The sequence below is a fragment of the Telopea speciosissima genome, chromosome 2 (genome assembly GCF_018873765.1).
Source record: "Telopea speciosissima isolate NSW1024214 ecotype Mountain lineage chromosome 2, Tspe_v1, whole genome shotgun sequence".
Classification (NCBI taxonomy): domain Eukaryota; kingdom Viridiplantae; phylum Streptophyta; class Magnoliopsida; order Proteales; family Proteaceae; genus Telopea; species Telopea speciosissima.
The window spans coordinates 40328036-40340248 of record NC_057917.1 but is presented as its reverse complement, the minus strand read 5'-3'; the positions used below and the strand labels follow the sequence as shown (position 1 = coordinate 40340248).

General features: G+C 42.7%; 1 protein-coding gene across 1 annotated transcript; it reads left to right on the top strand.

Annotated features, from left to right (window-relative positions):
• The first annotated feature begins 422 nt into the window (after window positions 1-422).
• On the top strand, window positions 423-5087 carry LOC122650708. The gene is made up of 2 exons (XM_043844101.1): window positions 423-594; window positions 4450-5087. The coding sequence occupies exons 1-2, from the start codon at window positions 423-425 to the stop codon at window positions 5085-5087; spliced, it is 810 nt and encodes a 269-aa protein (XP_043700036.1).
• The last annotated feature ends 7126 nt before the right edge of the window (window positions 5088-12213 follow it).

The window sequence follows — 12213 nt, the reverse complement described above, 5'->3', positions numbered from 1 at the left end:
GTTGATGATGATGAAGCAGATTCAACAGACTTCATTCAGCCTATCCCTCAAGAGGACAAAGGAAGAAGCGGCGATGAAGAAGTAGGGTCTCCAGTAAATTAAGGGTGTGGTGCGTCAAAAGGGAAGACTTTGACAAATGGAATATGAGTATCTTCTACCAAAGTGCAAGACATTCTTGAGCTAATGTCCATAATTCATGACATCATATATAAGGCTACTTCCCAAACATGGTGTGCAAACACTTCGCGGCGCAATGCGAGAAGATAGAGTTGCCAACGGAAGAAGACATTCTCCAGAAAATATTGCATGAGTTAAAGAACATGACCTTGTTAAATCTCGCTCTGGCAAAAGATTTCATTGGGAATCCTCCTCAAGATCCCATGTTGTACTCAGACAACTAGCCATATTCTACGTCCCCGAAGATGATAGAAGAATGGGAAACTTGGATTGGTGATATCAATACTGGAGATCAATACCTCAACCCAACAGAAGGAATTCATCCTGTTGATAGCGGTGGAGAAGAAGGGGATGATTCAAGTAATAAAGAAGCGTTCAGCAAAAATCTGAATGAAGAAGTAATGGATGAAGACACGGGTAATGAATTACCCGATGAAGCATCTGAAATGGAGGTAGAACCCCCTATCAACCAGTATGAGGAAATTTGTGGACCGAAAGCTTAGTCCCTTCCGTTCGAAGCAAGAGGGATCCTCAGAATGGTCGACAAGATTCATCAAATGCTTTTTGAAGTAGTGCATTCAGACAAAAGGTACCAGGAAGAACTGCAACGACAATAACCAGTAAATGAAAAATGGCCATTGCCTAAAGTCATAAAGGAATTAGAAGATGTTGTCACCCTGGTATTTACTTTGACAAAAGATTTGTGTGGAAGTTCTCCAGCATCTCCAGACCGTGGAAGTGAGGAGTATCACGAATGGGCACAAGCACACGATAGGTTCCATCTCTAAAACATCAATGTGGAGGAGCCAACGAAAGATCCCATGGAAAACATTCATCCGGCCATATCCAGTGATAAAGAGGGCTCATCAGAAGAGGAGGAACATTTTGGATCTTTATCTGAAGCACTGAGATTCCAAAAATCAGCCAGCGAGATCTTTGAAATGATCCAACAGATGATGCCAGTAGGACCATGAAGGTCAGACCATAGCACCTCTATGAAAAGCAAGAAGCTTTGTCCAAAATCCTGTAGAAGGCCTGAAAGATGATTGCTACCTTGAAGGCAGAATGCAAAGTCACTAGCCCAAGAAGGAGGAGTCCCATGGGGGGAACTCTGGTAATAACTAAAAGTGACTTGGAAGATGAAGAATTGTGCCCAGTCGAACTCATCATAAGAGGGAAAGAGCCCGAGGTTTCAAAAACCCAAAGCAGAAAGACTTCAAAGACAAAGGATTGATTGTTGAAAAGTCCTATACGCCTGCTCCTAATCAAGTCAAGTACGAGACAGAAAATCAGGTGTTGAGCCAGTTGAAAAAAGTACAAGCTAACATCTCTATCTAGGGATTATTGATGGCGTCCCCATTACATCGAGAAGCAGTTCTGAAAGCACTCAACAAGGTTTAAGTACCCATAGAAATGGGTCCAGAGGAACCCTCACACATTGTAGGAGCTACCTATGCCATGTAGTCTCTCTCTTTCTCAAAAAGTGATCTCCCTCCTGGAGGAAAGGACCATAATCGAGATCTTCATATTACAATAGAATGCAATAGGAACCGAGTCCTTCAAGTTCTGATTGACAACAGATCAGCCGTCAAAGTCATACCTCTCAAGGCTGCAAGCTATATAGGGTTGGATCTAACCCAAATGAAGCCCTCTACTCAGACAATCAGAGCATATGATAACACAAGAAAGAAGGTAGTGGGCATTCTAACCACAAAAGTCTGAGTCGGACCTGCTCTATTCATTGTGGAATGTCAAGTGATCAACATCCAAGCATCATTTAATATGTTGTTGGGATGGCCTTGGCTACATTTTGTAGGAGTAATAGCCTTAAGCCTGCATAAAAAAATGAAGTTCATTTATGAAGGAAAAATGATCACTATCTTAGGCAATCCAGAGATTATCTACACCTTGGCAAACATCGAAGTAGGTGGGGAAGCTCCTACAGATTTCTAGATGGAGGATTTGAGATTGGGATAATCAGTGTAATGGCCTCAGAAATGAAGGTGATAATTCCATCCAGTTACCCATCCGCATGGAGTGGAACAATTCTGAAGATGACGAACAACATGAGATGTTTTTCTGGACATGGATTAGGAAGGAACCAACAAGGGATTCCACAATTCCTTGACTTTTTGACCTACAACAACCATCGGGGGCTAGGATATAAAGCACCAAAGAAAGGAGGCTATCTTAAGCACATGAGCCAAGAATGCTAGAAGGCCAAGAAACCATCTGCGTACTTCAAGACTTTGATTGGATATTTTGTCAAAGAGGGTGACAATTTCCTTTACTGCGGAAATATTGAGCCTTGGTTTAATCACGACAGTTGAAGTCTCCAGCCAGGTTTTGAAATCTTCTTTCAGGAGGACATCGAATGGATCAACCTCAAAGTAGAACAGATGAAGTTGAAAGCTACTGAAGAAGAACTGAACATCAGAGGACTATTTTGAAATAGCCATGATCTCTGCAGCGGAGGAAGAAGAGCCAAAACCTTATCTGTTAATTCACCCTATCCAAGAGCCAATTGTAAACTAGATTAGTGTCCCTGAAAGGTTTAGTAACATAGAGTCTCAGGGAGTGGTCAGCTCCGAGCTAGTCCGGTCTATCAATGAGTCTATTGTAATCAAGGAGGGTAGTACCTTCTAGTCTATCGAGTCTGCTTGTATTCCTGCTCTTATCATGAATGAAATCAACTATTCTGAGTATGTCTCCTCTCCATCTGATTCCTCTTTTGATTCTTCTTTCGATGACGAGGATATCCTCGAACATCATTATTTAATAAAGTAATTACAACAAAGAAAAGCCCAACATGTCTGAGAGGACGTATGCCCCATAAATTTGGGAATTGAACAATGGCCACGAATGGTTAAAATTGGTGCCTTACTCAGCAAAGAGGAAGTTGATCAAATGACAACCCTGTTTAAGGAATTTCAAGAAGTGTTCACTTGGTCCTATGAAGATATGCCCAGCATCGATCCAGAAATAGTGCAACACCAACTGCCTACTTACCCAGATGCATGGCCGATCAAGCAAAAGCCCAAAAGGATGCGACCTGAATAGAGTGAGAAGATCAGGAAAGAAGTCATAAAGTAATGGACTACAAGATTCCTACAAGTGATGCAGTACCCTCAGTGGTTGTCCAATATTGTCCCTATACCCAAGAAAGATGGGAAGGTGAGAATGTACAGGGATTTCTAAGACCTCAACAAAGTCAGTCTCAAAGATGACTTTCTCTAGCCGCATATTGACATATTGGTCGACAACATAGCGAAACACGCCTTGTTATCATTCATAGATGGATTCTCCAGATACAATCAAATCAGCATGTGTCCAAAGGATAGAGAAAAGACAGTGTTTACCACACCATGGGGAACTTACTGTTACAAGGTTATGCCCTTTGGTTTGAAGAATGCTGGAGCAACATATCAAAGGTTCGTGACGGCTATTCTCCATGACAAGATACACAAAGAAATGGAGGTGTATATGGATGACATGATTGTCAAGTCAGTCAATCGACAGGGGCATTTTGCAACATTGAAAAAGTTCATCGAACAAATTAAAGAGTACAAGCTAAGGTTGAACCCTCAAAAGTTCATGTTCGGAACGACACCAGGGAAACTCCTAGGATTTCTCATCAGCAAGAGAGGGATAGAAGTAGATCCCGATAAGATAAAGGCCGAACAAAAATGCCAGCACCAAAAATAGAAAAAGAAATCCAGGGTTTCTTTGGATGGATTCAATAAATCAGTCAGTTCATAGCCCGGTTAACTACCATAAGTGAACCCATCTTCAAGCTCTTAAAGAAAGAAGAACCAAAGCAATGGAATGATAAGTGCCAAGAGGCGTTCATAAGGATAAAAGAATACCTGATGAATCCATCCGTCCTTGTTCTGCCAGTATTGGGCGAACCACTGCTATTGTACTTATCTGTCGGTGAAACATCAATGGGGTCCATGAAGGAGCAATAAGATCAGAAGAGTGGGGAAGAACACATGGTTTACTACTTAAGCAAGACACTGTTGAAGTATAAAACTCGCTATACCCCATTAGAAAAGACAAGCACTGCTTTGGTTTGGCAAACCAAGAGACTGAGACATAACATGATCGCACATCAAATCCGGCTCATCTCAAGGATGGGCCCAATTAAGTATCTCTTCAAGAAGCCAGCATTGGCAAGAAGGATGGCCAGATGGTTGTTGCTGTTGTTAGAATTTGACATAACATATGTCAACCAGAAATCCATAAAAGGATGAGCAATCTTGGACTATCTAGCTGCATACCTGACCGGGGTGGATTCACAACCGCTAGAAGACTCATTCCCAGATGAAGATTTGGCATATGTGGAGGAAGAAGACTGTGAAGACTGGTGGCAATTATACTTTGATGGTCAAGCCAATCAAAGAGGATATGGGGTAGGAATATTGTTGATAACCCCAGATGATCTCTATCTACCATCTGCATTTCGGCTAGATTTCCCCTACACCAACAACATTACAGAGTATGAAGCATGTGCAATTGGTCTCAAAGCCGCCATGGCATTAGAGATCAAGAAGCTGAGAGTTTACGGGGATTCATCAATCGTGATTTGTCAAACTCAAGGAAAGTGGAAGATAAGGGATGAAAAGCTAAAAACTTACCAAGAACATTTGGAGAACTTGATCAAAAGCTTCAATGAAATCACCTTTGAATATTTTCTGAGAGACAGTAACAGATTCGTCAACGCCCTAGCTACCTTGGCTTCAATGGTTGAATGTACTCCAGATACTCAAGCCCGCCCATTCTTGGTAGTTAGAAAGCATGGACCAACATATGAACAGTCAGCAAATGTTCTGACAACTGATGGGAGGACGTGGTCTGCACCCATCATTGACTTCATTAGAGAAAGGAAATATATCCTCCAAATTCCGTAGCCTATGAATAGAAGAGGTTGCGAAAGCATGCCACGCAGTTTGTACTTCAAGGCAACCTTCTATACAAGAGGTCCTATGATGGTATACAACTACTATGCATAGATGAGGAATAGGCCCAAGTCATCATGGAAGAAATTCACCAGGGAATCTGCAGGCCGCCAAGAAAATCCTCAGAATGGGATATTATTGGACAACCATAGAAGTTGATTGCGTGTCATTCGTGCGGAGATGTCATAAATGCCAGATATTTTCCAATATCATTCACATTCCTCCAACGAAGCTCCATTCGTTAAACGCTCCCTGGTCATTTTCAATATGGGGTGTTGATATAATTGGGAAAGTCACACCAAAGGCATCTAATGGACATGAGTTCATCCTTGTGGCCATAGACTATTTCACCAAATTGGGTGGAGGCGCAGTTCTATGCTATCTTGATAGTTGCATAGGTAGCAAAGTTTATCAAAGAGAACCTCATATATAGATATGGAGTACCACATGCCCTCATATCCAATCAAGGGGCCCATATCTAGGGAAAGGTGGATAAGTTCTGCACCAAGTTTGGTATCCAAAGGCATCAGTCTATGACTTATAGACCACAGACTAATGAGGTAGTGGAAGCAGCCAATAAGTGTCAAAGTTATATTGCAAAAAATGGCTGATACCCATAAGGATTGCACAGAAAAGCTCCCGTACGTGTTATAGGCCTATCAAACCTCTACTGGGGCAACCCCTTTTTCCTTAGTCTATGGGATAGAGGCAGTATTACCTGTAAAAATCCAAGTGTCGTCTCTCAGAGTATTGATGGAAAGTAAATTGCTTAAAGGAGAATGAATGCAAGCAAGACATGATGAGCTTAACCTCCTTGATGAAAAGAGGATGAAAGCTATAGATCACCTCAAGAAATACCAACTCAGGATGGCTAGGGCATTCAATAAAGGAGTTCACCCACGCAACATCAAAGAAGGAGATTTGGTACTTTGAGAACAAAGAGCACCAGTTTATGATCCAAGGGGCAAGTTCAGGCCTAATTGGAGCGGATCTTATTATGTGAAGGAAATCTTGTCTAGGCAAGCAGTTCATCTCACTGACTTGGATGGAGAGGATCTAAAGGACCTTGTCAATATGGACCAACTTAAAAAATATTTCGTGTAGCCATTTGGTTTACATGAACTACGTTTGACCTGATTCCTTTCCAAAGGATACGTAGGCAACTTGGCTTGCTTAAGTGTGGTCACAACAGCCAGTCCCCACCAAGGACATCCCTCTAATTCTGCCACCCGACATCTCTGTCATTCAAGAACCCTTTTTGTCAATTTTTCCACTTGGCACTTCTGTCTATTATATAAAAGAAATCAGCCATTTGGCATTCTCCCATGTATTTCAAATAGGAGCTGACTAATCCCTGAGTCTAAAAAAAAAAGAGGAAAAAGGAGACCTGTTCCAATTTATTAAGGAAGTTCTTTGACTGAGTGCAGGTAACATGTGTCATCCACAGAAGGCGACCTCCCTCGACAAGATCTTACGAAAGTGGACCCTTAACATGAATTCTGACGATCCAACTCTTCTAGAAGACGTCCAATTACCAGTCCTAGGAAGGATTATGTGTATGAAGATTCATCACGACATGCTCCAACAAGCGCACCAATGTTGGGATCCAAAACTACATGTTTTCAGATTTGGAGAAGTAAGGACAACACCCACAATTGAAGAATTCCAAGCCTGCATACTCTCACCACCACCAAGGAGACTCTTTTGCCCCCTTGCACAGCGACTATGAAGAAGTTTTATAAAATTTCTTTGGATGGACCAAGAGGGAAGTCAAAGAAATCATGAATTACGGAAAGGTGGATATTTTGAAGGTAGCAGTGACTTTCTCCAGGCAAAAAGGAGCCAGAGGAACTCAACAAAAGAATAGAAGGAGAGCATATCTCTTTTGCATGATTGGAAGATACTTGTTATAAACTCCAAAAAGGGGTGTTCCCCATGTGATGGTGGGCCTCGTTTGGCAGCTCCTAGATGGGTGCGACATCGTCCCCACCATACTGGCAGAGACTTTTAAGGGTCTGGAGAAAATAAGTGCTTCTCGAAGATATGGAATAGATTATTGTGTAGTATCACCCACAATCTTGTAGATATGGTTGATGGAGAGACTGCAGTTGGTCAAACCTATAGCTAATGCTAGATTTTAGCCAGAGCATTTCCAAATTCGAAGAGAGACGGAGGAATTCTGTATAATCAAAGATTGGAAGAAGTATTTGGAAGAAAGAACAGGTGAGCAAGTTCAGTGGAACTGCCATTGGTGGGACATGAAAACCCCAATTCTCGAGACTCCAAACTACAATGCTATGAGGTTAATGGGCTTGACTCATACTACTTTCTACTTGCCTCATCTAGTGCCGACACAGTACCTGTCTTCGCTCAAGATGATGGAAGAGAAGATTTAGCCACCAGAAGAACTGACGCCGAAGATTGTGAATCTACTGGATACACTGTGGTGGAAATATGTAATTGTTAGGTGACATTGTGGTCTATGTGTCAATTCCCCACCCCTTTTTGGTTCTTCTTACCCCTCTATTGTTTTCATGCATGTAATGATCAGGGACTAAATAAAAATATTTGAAATTGTGCATTGGAAAGGAAAAAAGCAAGTGTCTTAATTAGGTTATAATATTGTTCCCATTCCATAAAGCATAATAAAAAAAAAAAGGGACATTGTCCAATCATTCCACCAACAGTCCCACATTTAAAAAAAAAAACATAAAATTCAAGGAAAATGTGTGTAATATGTAAGAGGGGAAGGAGGCAAGACTAGTTCTCATCACTGGAGGACAAGGTCTCAACATCCGGCACCACCTCATCCTCATCATCATCAGCATAACCCTCATCATCACCGCTCTCATCATCATGTGGCACGAATGGGGCAGGGGAGATTCCCGTGAATGCCAATTGACTACTGAGGTGTCTGTTCTCCTCAGCTTGATTACAGCTGCAGTTCTGATGGTAATCCCAAGATTCCCTCATATCATGGAGCAGGCCACTCTAGATTGGTTTCATTTTGAAAAGGTAAGGTCTCAAAAAAAAGAAAGAGAGCAGAAATGAGAAAAGAGAGAAAGCACTGACCAATTGTTGGACATAACATGTCTACTCGGAAAGCACCGCATCCATGTTTGCCTGCATCCGATGCATATCAGCATACCGCTCGGCATTAATCTATTATGACAAAAGAGTAGAGTCAGCATCAAGGGTGCAGAATCCAGTAAAAGAAAAGAAGAAGAAGAAGGTGACTTACCTCATCAAAAGAAAGAGAGTAGAAATGAGAAAAGAGAGAAAGCACTGACCAGTTGTTGGACATAACATGTCCGCTCGAAAAGCACCGCATCCATGTTTGCCTGCATCCGACGCATATCAGCATACCGCTCGACGTTAATCTGTTATGACAAAAGAGTAGAGTCAGCATCAAGGTTGCAGAATCCAGTAAAAGAAAAGAAGAAGAAGAAGGTGACTTACCTCATCAAACGGAAGAGGAAGTCCCAGACCATGATCAAAAACTTTACTAGTAGGAAGAATAGTTTGAAGACTAGTATCGGAAAGAGAGAAGGTGGTCCATCCTCGGTACCTGGGATAAGGTCGCTCATCCTAGTAATGCGAAGACTGATGTTAGAGCTCTAAGAAGGGTAGGAATCTGCACTACCGCTGTATGAGAGGAGCATCCCGTGTGCACCAGGATCCAAGGGGCGACCTGGATACTGCGAAAAGAAGAAAGTAAGTTTGTCAGAACAAAAAAGAGAAGGACATCAAGTAAGGGCACAATTCAGACGAATACCATAGGACCCTCCCGAGTCAGACAAATGCATACTCTCTCGAAAGAGAAATTCTTGATAATTTTGACCAGAAAAAGTCAATCCCAGTACAGGGATTCTGACCCTCAAATCTTTAAGGTCGGGAGATAGAAGGACAAAATGCATATGGGTAGAAGGAGGATGAGGTACTAGCTGGGTGGAATGCCACTAAAGGGTGACCCTCTCTCCCAGATAAAGTTCGTCCCTAGCCGGCCCTTCAAAAACTATCTGTCTCTGAGGGAGTGCAAGGGAACAGTTGTAATCTTCCTGGTCGCCCTCATCTTCAATCTCCTCTTCATTATAAGGATACCAATAGACCTGACAAATATAGTCAGAAAGTCAGTCATCATGATCAAAGCAATAATATGGGGAAATTTTTTATGTTACCCGATTGACTATCAGATCATTAAGCTGGAGACGCACTTGCAGCTCATCAATGAAGGTGTAGCTCGATGCCTCCCAGCGTGTTGCTCTAGGGATGTAGGGGATAGTCTCATCAGGAGAAGGGGGAACATGAATCCCCAGAATTTCATAGCACCATCCCTATTAATAAAGGATGACATAAGGAAATGGCAGACAAAAAAAAAAGAAAGAAAAAAATGGAGAAGACAGGGAACTAAAATGTACCCAAAGGACGTAGGCGTAGCCAATGAGACTGGGTGATCCCAACGGAAGCCTATCCATCATCCCCAAGAAGTGGGCATAAGTATATCCACCCCAGTCGAAGGTCTTGGCCACATCATAGTCTGTGAAGAAATGAGCAAAGGAAGTGTCCACACGACCGCGTCCATCACAGAAAAGGACATTGGAGATCAAGCACAGGAGAAAGCTCCTAGCACCCTAATCTAGTAGCTCATCGAAAAATTATCATCTATCTCCTGCTCGTCCCATTTCTTTTTCAAGGAAGGTACAAGCATGATGCGATCAGTCACCTCAAAGTCAAGAAGATTACTAATCTCTCTCAAAGTCCTCATCTGGTTGGATGGAGCCAACACAACAGGCCTCCGAGCTAAGGGAAGGCCAGTAATCATAAAGATATTGAGAGGAGCGATGGTTACCTCCCCCTTAGGCACATGGGAATTATGGGTCGATGGCCACCAGCGATCAGCTAAGGCTCGAACGACTGGGGTATCAAGCTTTGGGGTAACCTTGGGCCGCTTGACCAAGCCCAGTGTGATCCACCCTCTCCCTCACAGCGGGATGAAGCTGCTAATACCATGACTAAACATCGTCCGTACGGCAATACTTCTTATAACGAGGGGTATAGAGATCCTACCAAATGAATAACCGAAATGAAAAACTGAATCAAGAATATGCTATGAAAGAGAAAGAAGGAAAGAACCACTTACATTTGTGAGACCTTGACCCCAGATAATGCAGCACTTATGATGGGCAGTGTCCCTCACCGTCGAACTAGTGTACCACTCAACGCGCATTTCTCCCACTGTCCCTAAGGAAGGGCTCCTAGACTGAGCTTTCTTCGCAGACATGATGAAGGAAGAAGGTGAGAAAAACACAAAAAGAAGGAATTACAAGAGAAAAAAGGGGAAAAAGGAGGAGAGAGGGTAGAGCTCCAAGGAGAGAAACAAAGAGAGGAGAGGAAGTAACGAAGGAAGGACCTCCCCTCCCTTTATAGGAAAGGCCAAGGGGCACCAAGTGGCACCATGTGGCAGCGTCGTGGCCTCACAAGCCCGCAGCCCTGTACGGCGGTGCCGTGCATGGTCGGCAACCCCACACGGAGACGCCGTGTAGGTCCGGACAAAAAAAAATAGAAGAAAAATTTTTTTTAGGCCTCTATGCAATGGGCTTTGTCTTTTCGAAAACACCCCCTTTTCAAAATTTTCTGTCATGATGCCATCTCATTGTTATAATTTCAAAAATCCGGTAGCGATACCGTCTCATCGTTGTACCTTGTAAAAATTCGGTCGCGATGCCATCTCATCGTTACCCTTTCAAAAATCCAATTGTGTCTCATATTACAATTTCAAAATTATCGATCGCGATGCCGTCTCATCATTACAATTTCAAAATTTTTGGTCACGATGCCATCTCATCATCACAATTTCAAAAATTTGGTCGTGATGCCGTCTCATTGTTATATCTCCAAAATTTGGTCATGATGCCATCTCATCGTTGCACCTTTCAAAAATTCAGTTGTGATACCGTCTCACTATTACAATTTCATAATTTTTGATCGCGATGCCATCTCATCATTACAATTTCAAAAATTCGACTACGATGTTGCCTCATTGTTACACTTTCAAAAATCCGGTCACGATGTTGTCTCATTATTATACTCTAAAAAATTAAGTCCTGATGTCGTCTCATCGTTACTCTTTTAAAAATTTGGTCGCGATATCATCTCATCATTGCACCTTTCAAAAATTCAATCGTGATGCCATCTCATGATTACAATGTCAAAATTTTTGGTCGTGATGTCATCTCATCGCTACACTTTTACAATTTTAACCGCGATGCCGTCTCATCATTGTATTCTGTCACAATGTTGTCTCATCATACACTATCAATACTCGATCGCAATGACACCAGGAGTATAGGCAAGCAATGTTCGAATGCCAGGAAGAAGTCCGGCCAAGCAATGTTCGAACGCTAGGAGGAAATCCAACTGAGCAATGCCCAAAGATTAGGTTCCCGCCAAGTAATGTTTAAACTCCAAGAGGAAATCTGGCCGAGCAATGTTCAAAGATCAGAAGCCCTGCAGGCAAATGTTCGAACGCCATAGAGAAACCCAGCCAAGCAATGGCGCCCCATCAGGTAAGTACACACCCAGATAAGGACTGTTTGAAACCTCAAAAGGGATTTACCAAATGGTTTGCCTAAGTGTTGTTTAAAAATCCATCACCCATGAGCAAAGTGATGGAATTTTTTGCAAACTGAATAGTTTCATCAAAGTGTGGTTTTATCATTCAACTCCATCACCTTTGAGCAAAGTGGCAGTGATGCATGCTCCTGGTGACAAAATCAGACGATATTTTTTCTTTGCCCTTCGGCTATTAGCACAGGCCCCAGCCAAAGAGGGGCAAACTATAGACGCTGAATCTTGTCACCCCCCAGCGATGACGATGATCAAACATAGAAGATTGGCAATGTCCCTGAAAACCAACTCTAAAGTGTACAATCGTGTGCATGACCCCCCAGACTCCCCTAAACTGCCCGCACAACCCCCCACTAGGCAGCATCACGGTCACAGCCTTATAAGGCAACGCCTGGCACTGCATGGCCTTACCGCATGGCACCGCGGCCTGCGTCGTCCCTGTCGCACGGAG